This window comes from Drosophila mojavensis, unplaced genomic scaffold (assembly GCF_018153725.1).
Source record: "Drosophila mojavensis isolate 15081-1352.22 unplaced genomic scaffold, ASM1815372v1 contig_80, whole genome shotgun sequence".
Lineage (NCBI taxonomy): Eukaryota > Metazoa > Arthropoda > Insecta > Diptera > Drosophilidae > Drosophila > Drosophila mojavensis.
Window position 1 is genome coordinate 10,267,068 of NW_025318906.1, and position 24,786 is coordinate 10,291,853.

General features: G+C 36.4%; 1 protein-coding gene across 7 annotated transcripts; it reads right to left on the reverse strand.

Moving 5' to 3' along the window:
- Window positions 1-606: 606 nt before the first annotated feature.
- On the reverse strand, window positions 607-24,211 carry LOC6579364 (ion transport peptide). Of its 7 annotated transcripts, XM_015163633.3 has the most exons (4): window positions 17,474-17,579; window positions 14,960-15,256; window positions 3,952-4,169; window positions 2,231-2,846 (listed from the first exon to the last, which is right to left on the reverse strand). In XM_015163633.3, the coding sequence occupies exons 2-4, from the start codon at window positions 14,978-14,980 to the stop codon at window positions 2,699-2,701; spliced, it is 387 nt and encodes a 128-aa protein (XP_015019119.1). In that variant the 5' UTR covers window positions 14,981-15,256; window positions 17,474-17,579; the 3' UTR covers window positions 2,231-2,698. The 7 variants fall into 7 exon arrangements, 6 of the variants coding, with proteins under 6 accessions (XP_015019118.2, XP_015019119.1, XP_015019121.1 ...); XM_015163635.3 differs by lacking the exons at window positions 14,960-15,256; window positions 17,474-17,579 and adding an exon at window positions 24,107-24,211; XM_015163634.3 differs by lacking the exons at window positions 14,960-15,256; window positions 17,474-17,579 and adding an exon at window positions 20,221-20,612.
- Window positions 24,212-24,786: the final 575 nt, after the last annotated feature.

A 24,786-nucleotide genomic window follows, 5' to 3' on the forward strand; every position in this document is an offset into this window, starting at 1 on the left:
TGTGTGTGTGTGTAGATTTTTAATGAATTAATTTTCTTCGCGAAATTAAACGTAACAAATTAAATTAAATTACTTAAATGATAGACAAAAATTTACAAAATATATAGTTAATATAATATATATATATGTATGTGTATGTATATTGAAAAAAAAAAACAGAGTTCATTTAAATTTATTTACATCAGACATTGAATTTACTGTTTTAGTTTTGTCCTTTGCTTGTGCAACTAAATAGAAAATTTAAAATACATATACATATACATATATAAACGTTATAAACTAAACTTAAAACCGGGGGCCCTACGACGAAAAACAATTGTACAAAATAAGGGTTTACCTAAAACGTAGCCAACCGAAAAGAACTATGCGAAGAAAACTGTTGACACTCGTCATATTATAATTGATTATATTTATTTATGAGTTATATATTATATATTTATATATAATATATATATATATATATATATATATATTTTGTTTTTTTTTTTTTTTTTTGTATATATATAATTCGTTTTTTGTTTACTTAAATATAATTCGCGTATTCGCTGTGATAATTTTTAGACGATTGTTATATATGTTGCTGTGATCTTTCTGTATGTATGTGTGTGTGCCCTGTATGTGGGTGTATGAAAGTGTGTGTAAGTAGCATAATATTTAAATATGTAGTATAGTATATAGGTAGTAGTCGTAATATGCGTTCAGCTATAGCTGTACTCTTCACGTATTGCCCGTCCGTCTCGTTTCGTTTCATTCCGTTTTGTTTCGCTCCGTCCACACTTTACTTGCGTCCCAGGGTATCGCGCCATTCGTTATATTTGTCCATATCCTCGTGCAGCTGCAGCGCCTCAACGCAGGCATTGAAGAACGGCGATCCGAAGCAGTCTTGCCTGTATATATATAAATAGGTTTAGCATTAGTTGACGAACTCTATAGGGGTTTTTAAGGCTTTTTTGCTCGCACATTCAAATGGAGCCAAAATGCAAAAAGTTTTGTGTTCAAAAATTCGTTTTTGTTGGCCAGTGCAATCAGTGAAAAAATGCAAAAATATTGCAACCTGCACATTCACAAAAAACGGGGCACCAAAAACCAAAATTGTAAACAAAAAAGTAAATAAATATAAAGTGAAACTAAAAAATAACCTACCACAAAATAAAAACGGTAAGCATGCGTTTTTAGTCGCGTCGGAAACGCGCCAAATATTGACGACAGCTGCGCGCTGCACTTGTTGCTCTCGTTCTCTCTCACACTCGCTCCCTTGGCGCTTAGCTCTTTGCTTTTCATGCGCTCTCTCGTTGCTATAATTTTTTTGCATTTGTTTTATTGTTGCGCTCTCCCTTGGTCAGTGCCGCACTCTAATTTTCATTTATCACAATTTTGGATGCCCTCAAATAGCCAGCGATTATTTGTTGTTCATTATTTTTAACATAATAATTAATAATTGAATTTTTTCTGCATTTGTAATGCATTTTGTTTTTGTTCGTTTTTTGCGGGATTTTTACCGAAGGTTTTTTTTTTTTTTTTTTTTTTGCTTGTGTTTTGCACAAATTGCGTTCTAGACTAAAATATTTATCGTGAATATCTATATATGTATATATATTTTTTTTTTGTGTGTATGTGTTTTTGCCAACAAATTTTACGCTAATTATGGTTTAAATCTTTACAAAATACCACAAAAAAATTTAATACATTTGCAAAATACTTTCGGTCTAGGTGCTGCGCTTGTGTTAGTATGCGTGTGTGTGTTTTTGGATGTGAGTGATGAATTTCATCTTTGCCCTTTTGATGTAAATGCTGTCTGGAATACGCGATGTTTAGATTATTTTTGATTTTTTTTTTGTTTTGTTTAATACAATAGAAAAAAATAATAATTATACATTAAATAAGTATATATATATATAAATATATTAAAAACAATGGATCTTTTATTTTACATACATAACGCAATAATAAACAAGCTATGAATACTTAAAAAATAAATACTTCTTCGGCAAAACGGGGTTCGCTGTCCTAAAATTCTTAAAACTCTTCCTCTTCCTACTCAATTTACCCCCTCCCTTTCCAACATACATATATCCATGCATACATATGTGTACGTGTACTTCAGTGTTTGCTCACTTCACAGTGTACCTACACTGTGTGCCCGACGCACATACATATATATATATATAGATATATGCATTTAGCCCCGCCCCCTCGTCCCATGTCCCTCGCTTACAACAAACGCATAACGTTTCAATAAATTAATTAAAATTATTCGTTTTTTTTTAAACACATACATATATAGTAAAAAAAAAGCACTGTAAAGCATATACAGTAATAAATAAGTACGAATTAAATTTGGGCGTTAAATATTTAATTTGTTGTTCTGTTTTGTTGTATGTAGTTTTATTGTTGTTGCTGCTGCTGATGCTGCTTCTGCTGCTACTGCTGCTGCTTCAGAGTTACTTCGGATGTGATCGTTCCAATACCAGTTCCAGTTCCATTACGAACTGGTATCATTTGGATTCTAACTTCCATTACTCTGCGAGAGTGTGTGAGTGTGTTCGAGCGCTTAACTGCGAATGGGTGGATGTGTGTATGTGTGTTTGTGTGTGAGAGTGTTTCGCTGGTGGTGATTTTCGCTTCTGTTGGTGGTGTTGGTATTGTTGTTGTAGTTGTTGGTGGTGGTGGTGGTTCAAAAGCCAACCACTTAGAGGAGTTATGTAGCTGGACCAGGCGCCATGTTGAATGATATGGGCGAACCATTAACTACTTTTATAAAATGTTGTAAATTTGTAATCTCTTCTGTGGGTGTTAGAAGGACTTTCACGCATTCGCCAAACCATTTCGAATCAAAGCAGTCTTTCCTAAAAAAGCACACAAAAACAAATCAACAAAAATAAGATAACCAAATAAACAAAAATCAAGAGTATTAATAATAATGTAACCAAAAGGAACATATATGAAAATCAAGTTGAAATGAAAATGAAAATTGAAAGGCAGCTAGAAAGCGAAGCATTTCGGTTTAGTATTTGAATACAACGGGCTTGTGAAAGGGATAGGGCGAGCCATTGATAACTTTTAGATATTGCTGCAGCTGTTCAATCTCTTCATCATCGATCAGCAGCACCTTAAGGCATTCTCCGAAGGTCTGATGGGCGAAACAATTGGCCCTGCAGGCAAATAGATAAACAAGAAGATACAGCTAGCATACAGATGGATAGACAGATAGATAGTTAGTTAAGGTAGAAAAGTCAGCGAAGAGAAAACAAAGGAAAGCGGAAAGCAAAATAGAAAACAGCTAGATATTTGTTTTTCTGAAATAAAAAATATTATTTTATATATACATGTGTGGGTCGTAATATTTCCTCAGTACTTAAAAAACCATGTCAGGGTTAGATTTCAAGCTAAAAAGTATTTTCTGTCTCGTTTTAATATTATTTTGGCGCAGCGAATTGCCTTGAACTGCTTTCAAATTGTTGTTCGAGGTTCGAGGACGTTTGCTCAAGGAAGTTGAAATGGAATGAAATTGAATTTGGGTTGGGCCTAAGGTTATATTAATGTTCTGCAAACTGAAAGTGAAATGAAATAGAAATGGAAATGGAACATGGGTAGCCATGATGTAATCTGCAAGAAGTCCAAGCAGAATTAAATGGAATAGGGGTATGATAATGCTAACGTTGACATTGAAATGAAATGGAAAATGGATTATAGTAACAGTTTGAGTCTTTGAAGTAAAATTTATCGAAGAGCAATAAGTAGGATACTCTAGTCTAATGGAATCAGGATATGTTAATGCTGGAATGAAATGTAATGGACTGGGAATTGAACTCTTCAATGCTAAACTTACGCTTTATTAAAGTGGAAAGTGGAATGAAATGGAATTGAAACTACAGATATGCTTACTCGATCGCTAGACAAGTTTCATTTTGATTAGTTTGTATTACTTAGCTAGCTGTTGATTAAACTTACTTGCATAGTCGATGTATACTCGTCTCACGGAAAAGTTGATAACAATCCTCACATATGCGATCCAGGCGAAAGAACATGGTCTTGTTGAAGATGCCCTTGCATTCCAGGTCGAAGAAATTGCTGCGCTTCGACAAATTGTGATTATGTGGCAACGCTGTGAGTATGGGTATCAAAACAAGAAACAGCACCACCGAGATCTTTATGTTGCGGGAACACATCTGCAAAGAAACAAGAAAAATATATTAGTAAAATGTCGAATAAATGTCAGCGTTAAGTCAATTAACAAAATTCGCCATCTGTGCTTGATTTAATAAAATGAATTCTTCTACAAATTCTACCAAGAATATCAAATTAAAACCGCTTTGCTTTAGTATTTTCTGGTATACAAAAAAAGTCGTTTTTATTTCGCTCAGTGCTTTTGATTATGCTTAAGTAGTTGAGTACCGGAAATAGCTTAAAAATAGCACGATTTACTGTCTGGCCGAGAGCTATTTATAGAGTGAGTCGTTACAATTAAGTTCTGCTTTAGCTGGCTGCTGCCTTAAACCGCTTACTGGGTAAATAGATATGGGCCAAGTAGAACCTTGAAACCGCAAAAAAGGCCCGACAGGCCAGTCACTAACTCAGCGAGTGCGAGCGAGACCGTCAGAGGGAGGGAGGCAGGTAGAATGGGAGGGGGAAGCAACCTCAAGGCAAAGTGCGAGTACTTGTGGTACGTCTATCTATAAATAGATCCTGTCTGCAACTGCAACTGCAAACTGCGAGCTAAAAATAAAATTGCATTTCGTGTTGATCTTGCTTTATCTGGCTGCCCATCTGCATTCGGCATCTTCATAAAGGTGTCTACAGACATGCCTCTCTTTCTCTCTCTCTCTCTCTCTCTGTCGCTCTCGCTCTATAAATAAACCGCGCGCGCAATTTCAATGTTTATTGCATTATTTGCAAATCTGTCTGTCGACTTGGCTAATTTACGAGTACAACTGGGCTCAAAGGCGAGCCGCAATCCCACAACAAATCGCATGGTCACACTTAAACACACACAGACACAAACGCATGCAGCTTAGTACGCACATATGTATGTTTGTGTGTGCATGAGTGTGTTGTTTGTGTGCGCAGACAGGCCCCCAAAATAATAATAAAAATAAATTAAATGAATAATAAAATTCGTTTGTTGTTGCTGTATTTGCATATTTTTTATCAATTTGCGTGGTCCGCTTTAGTTTCAATTACGTTCGGCGTCGACATACATTCCAAACTATTGAATAATTTGATTAAAATTGTAAATTTTTCCATTGCTGCTTTGCTTCTGCATGTGCCAATTGGCAAAAAAAAAAATATATATATATATATATAAATAAAACAGCAACAACAATGCAGAAAAATGGCGTGTGTGAAAATTTCGCGTGCTGCCTGCTTATGTGTGTGTGTGTGTTTGTGAAAATGAATGAAAATTCAAAGCAGACACAGCGTCGCTGTTCCGAACAACAACAATAAAAAACATGTGAACAATTTGTTGAAATATTTCTTTCGAATTTTCGTCTTTTCGGTTCTCTATGAGCGCTTCGCTTAGCACCTCCCGCGTCGTTAGCGTCAATCGCTGCTTCGTGCCATATACTCAATGAGATCTATACAAAACTGTGCTTGTGTGTGTGTGTGTGAGAGTTTATATAAATTGATTTTTTATTGGCTTGTTGATGCCTTCAATTAACTTGAGCGCATTTTTGTTGTCGTAGCTTTTGATTTATGGCCAATGGGCTTGGCTGTAAAGTAAGAAAAAGTTCATCAATCAGTTTTTGGCAAATGTTGCTGTTGTTGTTGGTATGAGCTCAGTGCGCAACTCAACAGTTGGCCAAACCAAAAACATTATAGTCCATTATAGTATATACATCTATATAGTATATTATTTGCTGGCTTTATTTAGATACGTATATACTGTAATTAGCTAGCAGCTGCCGAGCGCGACACGTGAGTGCCGCTAAAATACTAAATTAAATACAAATAACTAATTTGACGTAACACACCAAAGATTGCGCAGAGTGTTTGTCAGAAAAGTGCAAAATTTTAATACTGGCGCCACTGGAACAGCTGAACGCGCAAGATATATGGTATATTTTGATTTTTTATTTTCCCTTTTTTTTACTTGTATGACGCGTATAGTTAACTTTGCCAAAGAGAGTTAACAGGAGCAGCTGTTACGCTGTTACACTGTCTCGCATTACCCACAGCGACGACCTCTGCGCAGTGTCAGACCGCTAATTGGATTCGAATTGCACGATTTATGGTCATCGAGCAGGCGAAGAGTTTCGAGAACGAGTTCAAATTCGAGTTCGAGTGTCGCTGCATTTATTTTTAAACTGGCACTGCCGGCCGCATAAATTGCATAATCGATATAAAAAATGAGACGGAGATTGAGAGAGTGAGAGAGAGAGCAACCGCTGTAGCTGTGTTAAGAGTTAACAGCGGCTGCTGGCGTCATCCAGAGCCTGGAAACGATTTTGTGGAATATGTGGAACGATTGATCGATGGATCCATTCGATTTATCGTCAACCCCATCAAAAGCATGTGCTGGCAATTTGTTTGCATTGTGCTTTGATTAGCTGCCAATTGATTTTATTTGTCGGTCTGCCGCTTTGTATCAATTTAAATAACTGTCAGTCTGTCATACATACAAGTAGACGCATTATCAAGCTAAATAAAAAGCTATATGACAGGCACACACACACACACACAGCTATAACTGAATCATTGGCGCGAGTCGCGCATGCCACGCAATTTGCCATGTTTCAGCTCAAGTCCGTCGTTTTGCCTGATTGTAAACTATTCAACTTTGATTTTGATTGCTTTTTGCGTATATGTATATGTGTGTTTGTGTGTCTGTGCCTGCTGCCAGGCGACATTGAATGAAGTCATGAGCCAAAAATAATGACAAACAATTATAACGAAATCTTTTTGTATTCTTTTGTGCGCAATAGTTTTAAAAGAATTTCACACACACGACAAGAATTATTATTTATATGTATATACATGGCGTTAAATAGATATTTAAACTAAATGTCTACCTTATCAGCAGGCGCCTAAATTTAGGCTGGAATGCGAGCTGTTATCTTAACCACCACCTGTAATCATATGGCTTTAACAGTGCAAAGCTGCGATCGAAAATCAAGCGCGTGCATAGTAACATGCAGCTTGCATATATGTATGTATATACCATATAAATACATATACATACATATATATGAATGTATGTACCATAACTTAACGCTTGGCTACGCAAGCATAGCAAAACATGCGCATTTATTTGCGCCGTTAAGCTACAGTTTATCATTCTCTTTTAAAATCCCAAAATCTCTTTAAGCCTAACATTCTCTATTAAATTCAAATCCCGAAACTCTTTAAGGCTATTTAGCATTATGCATAGTCCTAACATTGTTAACATTTGCGCACTGTTAAGTTGCCCGACTGTTAAGTATACCCGCGGCATATCTTAATAATAAATATGTGAATGTTTGTGATGCTACTGGAAACTAACAACTGTTAAAGCTACCCACTTTAGTTGTTAAAACAGCTCTCGAGACTGCATGGTACCATGGCCACTCACTACAAGCAACAACAGCAACATAAACACGACTTGGCGAGACTGCTTGGTACCAAATAAACTGGCACAGCGATGGTTGGCCGTTGGCTCCACTGTTGTTGTTGGTGGCGGTGGTGGTGATGTTGCTGCTGCTGCTGCTGCTGTTGGCCTGTTGCGCTTGCGTTAAACGGTGCTGTTAATTTACTAGACATGCGGCATTTGCATTTCGTTGCAACTGGATACCGCTTGTAGCCAGCGCATTTTAATATGCAATTTAATATGCATTAAATTCTGTGTGGCATCAAATTAATAGCGCAGCTCAGCCGCAGCAGCAACAGCAGCAGCTCAGCAGAGGCAAAATGGCGGCAGGTGCTGTAAATGTTCCACGCTCGTTTAACAGCACTGACCATAGGATGCATGTATGTGTGTGTGTCTATGTATGTGTGTATTAATTTCGCTCACTTTGGCTATCGCCTGCTGCTTTTGATGCGCCTTTCTATGGCTTCCAGCTGCGCTGTCGACGTCGCCGCTGGCGTCGCTGTGCCGTTCAAGCTGCATGATGCGCATCAATTGGCTGCTGAACTGTTATTGTTGTTGTCGTTTGTTGATCTGTTTGGATTGATCGTGTGGCTCGTGTGCGCGCGTATTGTATCCAATTAGTATTTATTAAGATTAATAGTTGCACGTTTCGTAATAGATCGTAAAAAAATTTATGTGTGTTATAACTGGTAATTTAAATAACAACACACATATGCATAACCGCCTATATGAGTATAAGTATTTTTTTTTTTTTATCAAGTTGTTTGCTTTTTCACTTCTTTGCTAACGTCAACACGAAATGTTGTTTGAAGAGTGTTGAAAATCATCAAGCAAATAGCAACGAAATTTCTACAACAACAGCAACAATGTTTGAGTAGTGCTAGTGTTAGCTAATGCCAAACAAAACACCCGCGCGCGCAATCAACGTTTGTTGCCAACAAAAATAACACTGAAGATCGCAAAACTGTTGAGGTTGCCAGACAACAAATGCTGCGACCGCTGCTTTGGCCTGCTGCTGCTGCTGCTGTTGCTGCTGTTGTCTTTTTCTTATCAGCGCACACACACTCACATGCACTCATACATTTTTGTGAGAGGCAGCGACGACAGCGAGTCTGGCGCGAAGGCAGCGCAGCCAACCGAACCGAAGCGAAGCAAAGCGTAGCCAACCTGCTCGCCCGCCCGCCCGCCTTCCCCTCTGTGTGTGTGTGTGTGCGTAATCGAGTACATCTACACACACACACACACACACACAGGCGAACGCACAGTATTGCACCTATTTTAGATGCAACGTGGTATGGCTAGGCGTATACGTGATATGCATAATAAAATCACGCTTATCATTTGAGTCAAGCCAACTCAAACCAAGCCAAGCCAAGCCGCATTCAAACTTATACTTTTATTTATTATTATTACTATCGTTATTTATTATTGTTCTGTTGTGTCCTGTTTTTAACGTTGCCTATTAGTTTGTCAATTATGTGAATTCATTAAATAAGCCACAAAGATTTTTCGAAAATGAAAGAAGTCTATGTATATTCTTATAGTTCACTAAAAAAAAAAATGAATGTAATTTTAATAAATAAATACGATACATTACTGTCAATAATATTAATAAGCCACAATTAAATTATTTTATCATCTCCTTGTTTAAGCGAAACTTTGAAATGAAATGGAAAATATTTGAATATGTTTATTCACTCGAACTGAACAAATGAACAACTGTACAATAGTTAATGATTGCTGCTAGTTATATACATATGTATATATATATATATATTGTTTTTGCTTGTTTACACATTACTCATACGCCGCGTTGACTTTGAACGAGTCGAGCTTAATCGTTCTAATAGATGGTCTGATTATTAGATTGCTTTGGTAACGGGAAAATCAGCCACTGCAGTGGACACAGTTGAGTGAGGCATTGCTTTACAGCTTTGCCAGCCAGTTAGGCGACCATTCCACACAAACACACGCACACACACACACACACACACACACTACTATAACAACACATTCAGACTTGGATTTGTTGCTGTATACGACAATTGGCATTTTATTAGTTTAATTGAAAGCAAAACACAATTTAGCATGCATGGAGAATCGAAAACTGGTTTTAACTTGTTTCGATTTTTTGCTGTCTTTCAAATATATATATGTATAAAAAAAAAAAAACAGACAACTGTGAAACGGAATGAATACATACATATTTATATATCGGTACATATGTATGCGAAATACAACAAGTTTCGATTAGTTTGCAGCGCAGAGAAGCGTGTCACAGGTTTCACTGTACAACAGCAAGCAAAGTGCACATGCTGCACATATGTATATATATTTGTATATATATTTATATTCATATATTTATATAAATTAAACAAGTCCATTGAGGAAATTAAGTATTTCAAGCAGCGCCTGCTGATTGTGCCAGTTTTTTTTTCGCTTCTTTTTCATGATATTTGCCGCTGCTGCCATAAATCACATAATTACGTTGATTTTATTTGTTTTCAATTTACAAATGAATTGAAATTCGACATTAATAAATATTGTCAAGCATTAAGCATTAAGGCTCTATATAGGGCCATTTGGCAGCTCGCGCGCGCTGCAGCTGTTAACACACAGCGAAAGAAAGAGATGGGTAGAGAGAGAGAGAGAGTGCGAGCTAATCAGCAGGGGACACCCTCGAAACGGTGTTTATTTTTGGACACACGGAATAATGATGCGTAAGCTGATTAAGTACAGCCGCACAGGCGACGACAGCAGCATATGCAAAATCAATGCACAATCAATGTACATTTTAATTGATATGAATGCAGCAGCAGCTTAAGGAGCTGAAATTAACTGGCAGACTGTAAACTCTTACAGTGCTCTTAGGCTGTAAAAAGTTAAATTAACATAGCATTTCGTTAATGCTTTCTGTTAAGTTAACATAAGTAGCTAAAAGGATATGTTTAGATAACATCAAATACTCTTTTAGTATATTTTAGTAAATTTGTAATGCAGCTCAACTCTTTTAACATATTTTAGTATGTTTTTAGTAAATCTCAACCAATAATCTTTTAGTTTAGTACGATTTTAGTACACCTTCAATTGCATTCATACACTTCCAATTATTTACTAAATCTGCTGCCACACACAAACACACACACACTTAAATTGGCGGGCATTCCAAGATGGCGACCTATATTCGAAATAGCTAAAAGCAAATGCCACAAATAATTTATATCAAATACTATAATTTATATGTTTGTATACAATATATATGTTCATATAGCTGGTAGCGTGTCAGGCTACGGAAACGGGAAATGAGTCACGGCTACAAAGTGCAAACACACGAGCGCCAAAGCAATTATAATAATAAACGGCCATTGAATGTGTGAACCAGAAGAATTAACAAGAAACAAGTAACAAACAAACCAACAAGACACAAAAACAAATATGCCAAATGCACAAGATATTTGTGTGAGTATGTATGTGTGTGTGTGCGTGTTTGTATTCTAAGAATGTGCACACACACACACAGACACAATTTGGAAATCAATTTACATTTCGATTGCATTTTTTTGTTTTGCATTTGCAGCTAAAGTCTTTGGCCCCATTTGCTGTTAAATGACGTTTAAGCAGGCAGATGATAATGAAGTATATCTGATATGATAATGTTGTATCATATAAAATTATATATTTAAATATATATTGTATATTATATATGTGTATTTATACATATGTATATGAGTTGGTGATATATTAAGAACGCCTGCCGTTATATGCATATATCTTTCTATTTACTCTATAAATGGATTTGGAATATATATTTATAAAAAATTGGAAATGGAGTTTAAGAGATAGATGTATAGTAGTACAAGCCTATATATAGCATACTTTCCGGCAGTTGGCCTGTTTTTACTGTGATTGCATGAGCTATATATTGGATCTTATATGTAGATTATATCTTATATCAAAACTACAGAATTTTCTCTGAGAACAATAATTTGTATAAGAAATTTTTAAATACAATTTCATTTGAGCAAAATCTTTTACTACCTCTTATTAATCTTTACCTTTATATATAAATTAACTTTTAAATACTAAGTAAACTACAGGGTATTCGCAATTTGAGCTTAACTCTTTTCAATCGCCTAACGGCCAAGGACGGAAGAAAATGGTAAGAGCGCTTCAAGTGCGCCTATAAAAGGCCAAAAAGTCGAAGCTCTGCAAGGGGCGTATTACAAGACAGGGCATGGCTGCACGCTGAACGTGGAAAAATACATATATAAATATTATACATATATATGAAAAAAGATAAAGCGAAAAAAAACGCCAGAGTGGTAACTGAAAACTAGTTTTGCCAGCCGATTACATGACATAAAATCAATCATTAACATTTGTAAATTGTGTTTGCGACTTATTTGGTAAGTTGTTCACTGCTCATTGCTCGCTGTTGAGTTGTCGAGTTGTTGCTGACAGAATCCCTGCCCCGAAAAGGGGTCGAAGCTGGGCACAGTTAGGTGTGCTGCTGACGTTTGTTTTAGTTCACCTTAAGCAGTAGTTAAAGAAACAACAAAAGTTGTTTTAGAGATATTAAATGCAATTGTTATTGCAGCTGTTATTATTATTATTGTTGTTGCACAGTAAATCTTATTTAATATTTAATGAAGTGGTTTACATTAAGAAAAGATGCCTATAAAGAACATCAAGTAAACTTGCACTGGAACAGTTTAGCAAGGCTGAAAAGGAGCACAGGTAATTTGGTAAATTTATGATAAATTGTTAAAGAATATGTAAAGTAAATGTTAGCTCTATAAAATTACATTAGCTAAATTTAAATATATATATATAAATTTACATACATGAACTTTGCAATGAGTTGACTGTGAAAACAGTGATCTCAGTTTACAGCTTTCTTCGAAATGTGACGTTAACAGGACTTGCAAAATGGTACATTCTGCCTTATTCTGCATATTTCTTACATTTTCGGTACACTTTAGTATTTTTTAGCACATTTCTATTAGCAACTCTAAGCTCCAGCCAACACGATTCAAACATTGCAACCAGTGGCCATTCGCACAAATAACATAAAACACACACACACACACATACACTTAGCTGACAGGCCCCTCTTTTTGCTTGGCTAAATGATTTAATGATACGTTTTACTTTATGTTTTTTTTGGCTTGTTAATAAATTTTATTGGCTCGCATTACAACATTTTTTGCGTTCGACAACTTTTACGACTCACAGCAGCAGCCATAAAATGATAATAATACAAATAAAAATTTGTTAATTGCTTCATTGGCCATAGATAAATATACTCGCAAACACACACGCACAGTCTCATATATGTATATATTTATAAATAATTGTTCATTTAATGGCCAATTTAATGCGCAGACAAAACGCGCCATAAAAACATTTGTTGCTGCCAATGGCTGCAAAGCAACATAAAGTCAAATCAAAACTTGGTAAGTGTTGCATCAGCCACTTTAGAAAATTGATTTGATCTGGCCATGATTACAATTATATATACATACATACTATATATATCGCAATTAATACGCTGCGAGAAATTGGGGACAAATCGGAGAGCATAAACTAGAGCTAGTTAGGATATAAGATGAAAGACGAAAAATGTAAATAAGATATAGATATAGGATGAATGTTAAAAGCTCAGACTTCGGTAAGATGTAATAAAATGGATAAGAGATTAAACATCGAACATAGATGAGATATAAGAAATAGGACATGAGATAAAAAACATGCTAAAAACATTTTTAAAGTGCTCAAATTGAAAACGAATGAGATTCAGTTGTAGCCATCATTTTCTCGCTGTGTAATTGAGTCATTGAATAAAGTCATAAAGCGCTATAAAGTTAAGATGTGTCTAGATAAACCCTAATAGCTAATTATACAATAAATTATAGTTCACATACACACACACATATATAGTTATATATATCTACATATATAATCCAATGCCAAATCGATGCGAAATACACTTAGACAGTTCATTGAACTCTTCAAGAGAGTCTGGATCTGGCAGATGTTATACAAATATAAATATATACATATACACATATATGTGTACTATATGAGAGATTGGTGGAGTACTTATAATAATATGGAAAACATATGCATATTGTGCCTTGATATATGGCCCTGCCTGCTGCCCATTTCTCAATTGGCAACATCAAAGGCGTCAATTTGTATCTTTGTATCTGGATCTGTAATTTTGTTGCTTGCTTGCTTGCTTTGGCCACGCGTATAAACACAAAGACAATCGAACGTCCACTTGAATTGGCAGGCGCTATATAGCTTCATTATCATTTTGCAAATACACCAACACACATCTGCACACACATACACTGGCACAAGAAGTCTCTGCACAATTGCTTTTCAATTAGGCAACGTTCGAAAGAGCCTCCATATAAAAATTAAAAAACCCCTAAGAAAAGTTTCCAATTCCGCTGATGTGCAAGGGCGGCAATTCACGGAAATCACACAGATAGCAAAAAAAAATAAATAAAAAAAAAGAACTAAAAAAGCTAATAAAACTTGCATTTAATCAGAAGTGATAAAAGTTATCTAGCTGAGCGCTTAAGCCATTCCGGGAAATCTTTCTAATGTCATTTTATATTTGAGATAAATTACGAATTTTATTTATTTATTTTGACAATAAAAACAAGCTATTTTTGGCAAATCAACAAATTAATTTGACTTAATAAATAAATTAGACAATTTGAATATATAGCGATTCAAAGAAATAGAAACGAAAGACAGCTTTCTTGCGAGTCGATTAGCATGATCTTTATATAGACTCGAGCTAAAAGAGATATGATCCTCCACTGTATCATATCAGAGAGAGCTGTAACCATACAATTATCAAATGGTTGACATTTGATATCAAAAATCTGATATGTATATCTATCACATTATATATATCTGATACACATTCTCATCAAGAGTCTAATAAATGCCTTCAAATGATACGGAAATAAAAGTGTGCAAAATATTAGCGTTCGATCAATTGATTTGATTCGGTTTCTGTTCGCTGGTGTGGCAACTCTTCAATTTTGCAGCATTTGCTGCCCTTCAACTTCAATTTCAATCAGTCACAACTTCATCAGCAGCATCAGCATTGGCAACTTCATAATGAAGTTGGCTTTTTCAAGTTCATTAACATGGGCGAACGAGAGCAAAGATCGATTGGAGAGTCTTCAATGGACTTCTCTTGTTTCCATTATTTGACTTGGGCAACTCGCTGAACTTGAAAATGAAGGATGTATATACATATGTACATATGTATATGTATATATATATATAAAGATTCGATTCTCGATCATTCTTTCTTGGAACAATTAAAATTATAATTGATTTCCCCTCTGCCCACTTTTGTATACTCACATTTAGTGACAGCTTCTTCATGGCGTTGATTTGTTTTTATTTTCTCTTTTCCTTTCGTTTTTTATTTGCTCTGTTGTTGTTAAATATACAATAAAATGTTTGTAAATTTGTTTGCTGGTAATTAGTTGTTTGTAAGTACCCGGTTTAACTGTTTATTTAAGTACTTTTAACACAGTTTGTTTAATTTTCATATTCCGTTTTGTTTGCGATTTATATTTTATATTTTGTTTAAGTTGACTTGCCGCAGTTTTGGCTTCTTTTTCCTTTTCTCTAGCTTTTTCTTTTTGTTTAGATTTTCTAAAAATAATTATTATTACATACATTATTATTATTATTATTATCAAATGTTGCTGATGTTGTTTGTTGCTCTTGCTTAAAGCGAAAGTTTTAAATGGGATCGTCTAACAGTTGTAAGAAATCGTTTTTACTAACAGATTTCCTCTTAGCTAATAAAAGTGCAAATCATTAATCAACAAAATGTTATTTCGCTGCGCTGGAAAGCTGTTAAAGCGTGTGTCTTTGGCCCGCCCTTCCAGTGCGCATTCCAAATACGCATTGCAGGAATTTCTGTTATGCTCGTATGATCGCTGTCATTTATTATTATTATTAATGTGTGTGTGATACGTATGTGTGCGTAAACGTCGACGTCAACGCCATTGATTAAAATCATTTATATGCATTGAGCGCTTTAACGGCCAAAGTGCAGCAGCAACAGCAACAGCAGCAGTAGCAGCGGCATCGGCTGAGCGTGGGCAGAGCACACTACCCAGAGGGAGGGTGAGAGTGACAGTGGGAGAGAGAGAGAGTGTGGAGAGCGCGCGCGCTGACGAGGGCTGGCTGGGCGCATGCCTGGCTGCTTTTGCTGCTTACTCTTTGCTGCTGCTGCTACTGTTGTTGTTGTTGTTGTTGGTTATTGCTGATGTTGATTTATTTAGCCGGTCTGATCGCTTTGCCCGCTGCATTTAAAATGTCGGAAGTGTTTGCGTGCAAAAAATAAATACAAATGCAAGTGCGTATATATGTGTGTGTGTGTGTGCTTAAGCATAATATATATTATATATGTATATAAATATATATACATATTTATAAATATACATATATATTTCCTGTTGCAAGCGCACATTTGTGCAACAACAACTCAAATGGAGCTCGAAGTCGCATTTATTGGCAAAACGCGCCAACAATTTTGATTTCTAGGAAATCACAAAATAAATAAAAATATGCTCGCTCATTTCGTGGTGATGTCTCTTATTGTATATGTGTGTGTGCGTGTGTGTATCCCTATGGCCGGTTTTGCCTGCTCCCTTTTTTCCAGTCGCCTCGCTTTTTCACGCACCAATAAGAACTTATGACATCATCGCCCAATAAAATATCAACGAAAGTTGTCTTGTGTAAGTGTATGTGTATGCATGACTATGTGTGTGTGGCTGTGGCGCACCCTCTCATGGCAACAGAGCCAAAAAGAAAAGAAACAATGTCAAACAACAAGAAGAGAAGTGACAGTGACATCGGCAGAGGCAGTGACAGCGGCAGCGGCCGTGGCAGAGACTGAGGAAGAGGCAGAGCCAGTCACAGCAACAGCACCAGCTACAGCGACAGCGCAGGGAAACGTGGCTCAAAGAGTCAGCGTCATCTGTGGTGGCCTGCGTGCAACATAATGCGAAAACAACAAAAGAAAGAAAGATACGACAACAACAGCAACAACGGCAACGTCAATTTGTGCCGGTCGGCGGCATTGATTTGGTTATGGATATCGATGAAAGATGACGACACAACTGACTGTGAGCTGAGATGCTTGAGCTGCAGGCGCAGGCGCAGGCGCAAGGGCACAGCTCCGCACAGCAGGTAGTCCCCGTTTTATGCGCACTGGGAGAGAGAGAGAGAGAGTGAGAAGGAAATGTTGCGAGTGAGAGCCGACCTGCGCACACAGATTAAAGCGTTGCGATAAGCAGCAATTGGTATTTTGGTATTTTATGATATTCGAATTTTTTGTTGTTTTTGGTATTTTGTTATTGGTTGCAGCTACAGGTTGGAAGCGCCTGTTGCTCACGCAATTTGTATGTGTGTGTGTTTTTTTTTTTTTTTTTTTTTTTTTTTTAAATGTTAACAGCAACAGCAACAACAATAATAATAATAATAATAATCGTAACAATAATTATTCGCGCGGTACTTTTCCACCGTGTACGCAAGACAACAACAACTTTATTTTGGTTTACTTAATAACTTTATTTTTTAATGCATAAGTATATATTTTTTTAATTTGTTTGTTAAATGTCTTTTTTTTGTTATTTAACGTTAATGCAAAAAACAAGCACTTAAAATATGAACATATACAATTTGCCAACGTTTTCTTTTATCCTTCATAGACACTTGTTAATTGTTTATTTGATTAAATAATATAATTTAATTTTCCATTAAATATATTTAATAAATTTCTATTGACACTTGTTTGCTTGCACTTAATATTTGTATTTTATTTATTTTGTTGTTGTTTGGCTCGATTGTGTTGCTTACATGATCTTTGAAAACAAGACAAAATCTCTCGTATATCTATGCTACAAGTGTTGTCTCTCGGAAAACGACCTGCTCGCCACGCTGTTCAGATTGAAACTGTTGCACTCGGCAATCCGGTTTTGTTTTTTTATACATCTGTTGTGAACTTGTGCGAAACTCTGAGAGCGACCCTCTTACCTCTGCAACATTGTTTGGCTGCTGGCTGCCGACTGTTACTGTTAACTTAACATGCACAAATGTGTGTATGTGTGTGTGTGCGTTTTTGTTTTATTGATTTCTTGTGCGCCTCTGTTATGCGCGCTGCTCAAGCAACATGTTGCTGGCCAATTTGTTGCCAGCTGCCTTGTTGCTAACGCTCTGCTCTTTCACAGCGAATCACGCGCTCTCTCGCTCGCTCTTTCTCTTTTGATTTGCATGCACGTGTGCTCTTTGAACCACTTGTTGCCGGCATAAGTTGTCCATCTCTCTCTCACTTCCTCTCTTTAAGCATACTTTCATCTTCCTTTATCTTTGGATTTCCCCTAGGTAAGTTTTTATTTTTAATTTGTTAGCTGACGTCATTGATTGTTAAATGTGGCTATAATTGCAACATGTAATTGCCGCAGACAACAATCTCCATGAATTCCATTGTTATACCCTGCGAACGCAGAAGTTTATGGGTAGCCTAAGCTTCAATTACAATTGGGCGATGGAGAACCTTGAATGAGCTCATTTGTTGTCATGGATTATAATCCTTTCAGCTTATGCATATATTCATTTGACATTTACATTGCATACTATTAGGCTGTCATATCCACTTTTAATAGTATTTCAGGAATGTTCTAATCTAGATATTTATCAATTACAGGATATGCATTCAGTCTATCATTATTTTGATTGCCTAATTTGTGCATTATTAGCACATCACGAGCTAATTGAGCGGGAAACTTTATTCGAATGGAAAGTGCCTGCGGAACCAGTTCAAAAAGTTCTCGATTTCATATCCAGACGATGACTGTTCTCCTTTTTTTTTTTATATTCTGAATTCAACTTGTTCATCGCTTAAAATTAATAAATTTACGCACGCAGAATCTTGTGGTTAACAAATTCTGCTAATTTCATAACATAAAAAAAAAATCTAATTATAAATCGACCCCTGCGGTGGCTCAGTATTAAAACAGCAGGTTAGCGTGACGATTGCAATCAATTACATATATATACACATAGATCTACGTACATATATGTACATTTGTACACTCAGATGTATATCCCACATTTTTACGATTATATGCTAACAATTAAACTAATTAAATCATCATTTCGATATAATTATTGTGAATAAGCGAAACCAAAAGCAATTACAGCACGAGTTAAGTTATGGTCAAACAATTAGATTGAATAGTTTTATATTGATTAGCAAACGATTTGATGACTCACGAGCGACTTTGCCTTTGCCTTTACAAAGGGTGTCAGCTATGACGTTCGTTCACTCCAATTATGGCGTCATAATATTCCCGTGATGCCCAAATATATATTAACATTGTTTCCAGAAAACTGCGAGGCTGATCAAAACAAGTGATGCAATGCATAAATAACATGCGAAATCGTTGAAAAAAAATAAAATAAATAAATAAATAAAAAGTAAAAACTCTTCTGGAAAATTACAAAAAACCCTCAATTTCCAGATAATAGAAGCCGCTTGAAATGAATTAACACAATTTCATTAATAACAAAGAATTAGGGAATAGCTTAAAAGTGTAATTCGAAAATATTCCGCTGTGAACTTTTACTTAACACTCTATGCGGAGAAACGGATTATTCCACTGACATATAAAAATCCTAAACGCAGTCCAAACAGGCATTTGCAATCTAGTTGAATATGACGAAATTAGAGTTTTGCTAATACATGTGTAAGCTCTCGTTTAACACTAAAAATCGAAATCTAAAGATTTAGCTTACAGACAAATACTTATATATTTTTAAAGAGCTAAAAGGAAATATATTTTCTTACTAAAACATTCTAGAGTTTTCCAAGTTTAATCTGCAATTAGAACTAGTTTAGAGAACAGCTTTAAGAACTAGAGAGCAACGCAAAAGCATAATCACTAAAAAGAAAACTGTTCCCATGCCTATAAATTGAATGCGTGCACACACACGCACGCATTCACACTCACACGAGCGCCCATTACTGAAAAAACGGAACCGGAAATTACAGCGAGCAATAGTATGAGTATGTGCGTGTGAGTATGAGTGTGCCTGTTTCGTATATTTGTGTGTGTGTGTATTGAGATAAAGAAGCCGAAAAATGAGTTTGAAATGAATCAAATATATGCCAACCCACGGGCATATTGAGTGTTCAGCGTATAAACCCATTAATATTTCATGCTCAACAAACAATTGACCTTGTAACAATTTCTTTACAACAACAATAAGTCCAAAAATATTTAAATTTGTTATTTGGGCAGTGTAAATAAGTGAACGCCAGCAGAGGCGAACAGGAAGCAGACGAAAGGGGGCTGGATTTTGTATTTTTTCAATGTTATTAACCTCAAACTGGGCCACAGAGCAAACAAACAAAAGTTGAACTTGCAAATGCAAATGCAAATGCCGCAAAAAAGGGCGTGTATGTGTGTGGCTGCTGCTGTGATAAAATGTTAATAAACTGATAAACAAATAAGCAAATATGCAAAGTGTATAACGAAGGCAAAGATCGAAATCGGAATTGGAACTTGCATCGGAATCGGAATCGCAATAGGAGGGTCGCTTACCTTAGGCGCTTGTTTCGTGTTCGATGCGAGTTTCTCGGTCTCGTTCTCGTTTTGGTTTTTGATTCGCGTTTGGCGTTTATCGCCGCCTATCGGCCGTTCTCTTTTTGGCAAACTTTTGTTGCATACAATTTTGGTATTTTTTGTTGTTGTTTTGTGGTTTATCTTTGATCTAGCGATTACTTTCTTTTTAAACTTGACGCTGGGGCGTTTCTCTGGCGCTTGAATTTATCGCCATTTTGTATGGATTTTCGTTAGATCTTTATGTGCGTTGCGTTGACGCGGCCTAGGCGGCATAGATGGGCGTGACACAGCACAAGAAGGAATCAAATAACAACAATTCTGCACGCTTTCTATGGTATTTAAATTGATTTTGTTCCTCTTTGTGGTTGGTTTTGTTTTTTTTTTTTTTTTTTTTTTTTTGAGATTCACACGCGTTTACTCTCGCTGGCTGCTATTGCACTGCTGCTCTCTCCTGGTGCGTGGCAAAACTGACGATAATAGCTAGAGGCGGCAATCACAATCGTTATCATTCACAATGAAGCCGACGCGCAATGAATGAATGTGAATTGTTGTTTGTTTGTTTGTGTTTGCTGCTGTTGCTTCTGCTACTGCTGCTGATCTGCACACAAGCTCACACAGGGACGCACGCACGCAAAGACGAGACACTGATCGCTCTCTCACTCGCTCTCGGTCTCACAAAAACACATTCACACACAGAGACTGGCTGTTTGAGAGTGTGTGTAACATTCGCACGCAATGCGAGTGGTTGGCGCGTTTAGTGACATTCAGTGCCAGGGCATCAAAATTGCTTTACATATGCACGTACATACACACAGACACTGACTGATATATATATGCATATGTATCTTTGTAAATATATTTCCACATAATTGATACGCGGCGTATATCGAAGCTGTCGCCCCTGGCCAAGGGCCGAGCTATTCTCACGTTGTCACTGATAATTCACAATTGACTGTGTGTCATACAAACATACAAATATATAAACGCACACACTTATATACATATATGTATATACATATATGTTGAATATGTATATGTATATTAAAAAGTAGCCAATATATATCTGAAATGCTCACAAAAACAAATGTTGGCACATATAGACAAGAATATGTATAACTATATGCTTATATCTATCTATATGCCAAGGCGACACGATTTGTCAAAAAATTCACTAAAATATTCTCTTTTTTTATATTTTGTCATTTCTTTTATGTCGAAAGCAGAATTGTCAAGCCGCATGAGGAACGAACGCAGACTAAATGCAAAAAATGAACTGACAAAATGTTGGGCTGGCTGTTGGGGGACTGAGCAAAGCGAGCGCTGAACAACACTGAGCACTGGAACACGGACGATCATGCGGATACACTCATACACACACGCAAACACAGACGTACATACATACATATATGTTGGTCGAGTTTAGTGTCTGTCTGCGGCCCCAATGCAGTCGCCGTCACCCCCTTTCCAAGCTCTCTGATAACTGTGTGCGTGTAGGTCTGCATGTGTGTGTATGTGGCCACTGCATTGACACAGTGGCATGGGAGCCCTGGCCAGATAAAGGCTACAAATCAATGCAATAATCTACCGGGGCGAACCCCTCGCGCAGCTACGCCACTGGCAGAGCACACGCACACAAGCTCAGCAATTGAAATTGAAATTGAAGCATGTAACTGTAATTCGCTCGCACTCACCAAAATAAAGCGCGTCATGAGCATAAATGAGGAAGGAAATATTTGCGATATGCACGACTATAGCATGCGCCTTAAAATTCAAATTAAAAAATTGCAATAGGTTGCAAATATTAATACTCTCAACTTAAATTCATAAAAATACGAATTTTTTTTTCTAATTTATGACAAGCTGAGTAGTCTTGCAAAGTTTCATAATTATCGATTAATCGGAGTTCCCCATAAGTATGCTGCACAGTATGTATTTTGCTTTGATCATTTGTAGCTAAATTTAGGCATTTTTGTGTTAATTGCCTAGATGTAGGCCTTTTCCATATCTCTTCAAATCCATCAAATCTATCGATAATTTGTGTTTGCTTTTTGAACACATTTCTGTTTATTAATTTGATAAAGTATATGTGTGCCTATCATTAACCTATGCCCCCTGCTGGCTATATAGGGTATTCAAAAATTAAACACTTTTGAGTATACATATATGCATATATATATGTGTGTGTGTGTATGCTGGTGCGAAGTGTCTTTTTAATCAGTTCTTGCAAGCAGCACCTCCACCTTTCGACTCAACGTCAACTTATCATGTAAAACCGTGTAAAATGTTTAAATGTGTAAAGAAAAAAATAAAAATAAAAGTATGAGCTGCGTCGCATATTATTGCCCATTTCCGTTTTTATTTTGAGGGGCGGCAACGGCGACAGCCCCGACTTAAATATAAACGTAACCAAAGCCAAAGCCTAGCTATATATAAATACATATACGTATATATATAAATTATACGCCTACTTACAATTAGATTTACGATTGTGCTTTGAACTGTGCTTCATGCACACATTTACATACATACATACGTACATCCATATATATTTAGTAATATATGTAAATACTATATATGCAGGCAGTGATAAAGAGAGACAGAGTGAGAAAGAGAGAGATAGGGCGAGCGAGATTACGTATACGTCAGCGTGTCAACAAACTTGTAATGTGGCACAAGTATGATTCAATAGACGTTTGTATATAATCTGAGAAACTGTGTAGCTGGCAGACGCGTTGTCTGATCGTCCGATGTGGCAATAGATCAGGCAATAAATATATATTTTGCATTTGATGTAAGTTCAAGACATTTGCGTCTTATAAAATCTACGTTTAACGGTATCCAGAGTGACTTGATTAGGTAACTGGGCTCTATTCGGGGGCTATTAGGGGGTGTTAGTTGGGTTTGCTGACAGCTAATTGCCGTATGGTCATATTTTGTTTAAGATATGACTATGAATAGACAGACATATGGACAGTTAAAGCTAAGCTAAATGAGCGTCGCACACGCAAATTATAAAAAAAAAAAATACTAAGTTGTTGGAAATGTCAAGCTCAAGTCACAAGCTTTCTCAAAATGAGCGAGAGAAAGAGGGAGAGATCGGGAGAGTAGAGAAAGAGAGTAGGAGGGTGCAAGATGTGGACAGACCTCAGCAAAGGTCACCCGCTACAGAGAATATCTGTAGTTGTGTCTGTTTCTGTTTCTCTGTCGCGTGCATGGGCACATAAGTCACATATGGAACCAGATCAAACTGCTGCCATTTAAGAAAAAGCCACATTTTTCGTTAGTTACTTATTAGCTAGTGACTTTTACTGGGCAGCCGAGGCGATCGGCCATTGCATAAATAAAGCACAGCTCAAAATATGCATGCAACAAATCTGATATATGAGCAGCTCACATTAATAATCATAACTATATATATAAAGATATATCTATCAATATATATATACATATTTAAGCTATATATGAAGTAATTTAAAAACATAATTTCTAGTGAATCAGAGAGATGTCTTATAAAGCAGTCGATCTTCGAATTGAGCTTATATAATATTTCGCACTATATAACTTTTTTTTTTCTTTACACATATATAGTATGTATATATGTATCTACATATGTATCTCAGACACTTTAGCTATTTTTCTCAATATATATATATTATATAGCAATATACATTTTATTATATAACATATATATCTTAGACACTTTAAAATTTTTTTTTTTTTTTTTCATTTTTTATTTCCACTTTAATTGCAATTATAGATCAGCTTACAAACCCGTTCTCTAGCTGCTTGTCTAAAAATAACTTTGAGCCCAGCCAAGTTTTATTGCCTTTCGATGTGGTTTAAACAGATCTCAAAATGTACTCACCATTTTGTATGAGTTTTGTTGTATTAACTGTAACTGTCTTGAGCTGTTGACTGTGGTTAAAAACTGCGGCGGGTTCTGCAAACTGTGCCAAAATGTTTGCGAAACTTCTGGCCAAGCGGCTTATATATGCTAACCAAAACGGGGGGGTTGCCGTCGACTCCTCTGGGCGGTTATTGCGGTCTTCTCTTTGCATAATACGCGGCGACTGCTGTGGATACTGCGGATGCTGCTGATTACAAAGGCGCCCCTCAAGACAACTGTATAAATTAGATAGAGCAGTTGTATGTATGTTAGCATTTGAGTGGGTTTATGATTATGATTATGTGTTACGTTGATTAGAATGCGCTCTCCCTTATCACTTGTTGCTGCTGTGTTTTAATGTGCATGTCGAATGCTTCTATTCCATCCATTGAATTCATTTCCATCTGTATCTTCATTCTCGTCATTGGCATCTGCAGTGCAATTTGTTTAGCCCACAAAGGCTGTCATTAGCCGAATGTTCAGCAAGGACGATTCATTATGCACATCGATATGCGCTTATTGAGCATGCCAAGTGCGAAAGGCGAAAGCCTTTCACTTTCCCAAACAGCGGGCTATCACTGGCGGATCCAGCGGCAGTGATGCGCAGCTTAGCGGAAAAGACGCCAAAATAGCTGATATAGATGTGGCATTAGTAAATG

Excerpts from the sequence above, each read along its gene's own strand:
- LOC6579364 (XM_002005224.4), bottom strand. The coding sequence starts at position 8,092 with ATGCGCATCATGCAGCTTGAACGGCACAGCGACGCCAGCGGCGACGTC. Across the intron at positions 4,170-7,987 it reads AGCAGCAGGCGATAGCCAAA|ATGTGTTCCCGCAACATAAA; the intron begins GTGAGCGAAATT and ends GTTTCTTTGCAG. Across the intron at positions 2,847-3,951 it reads AGTATACATCGACTATGCAA|GAAAGACTGCTTTGATTCGA; the intron begins GTAAGTTTAATC and ends GTGCTTTTTTAG.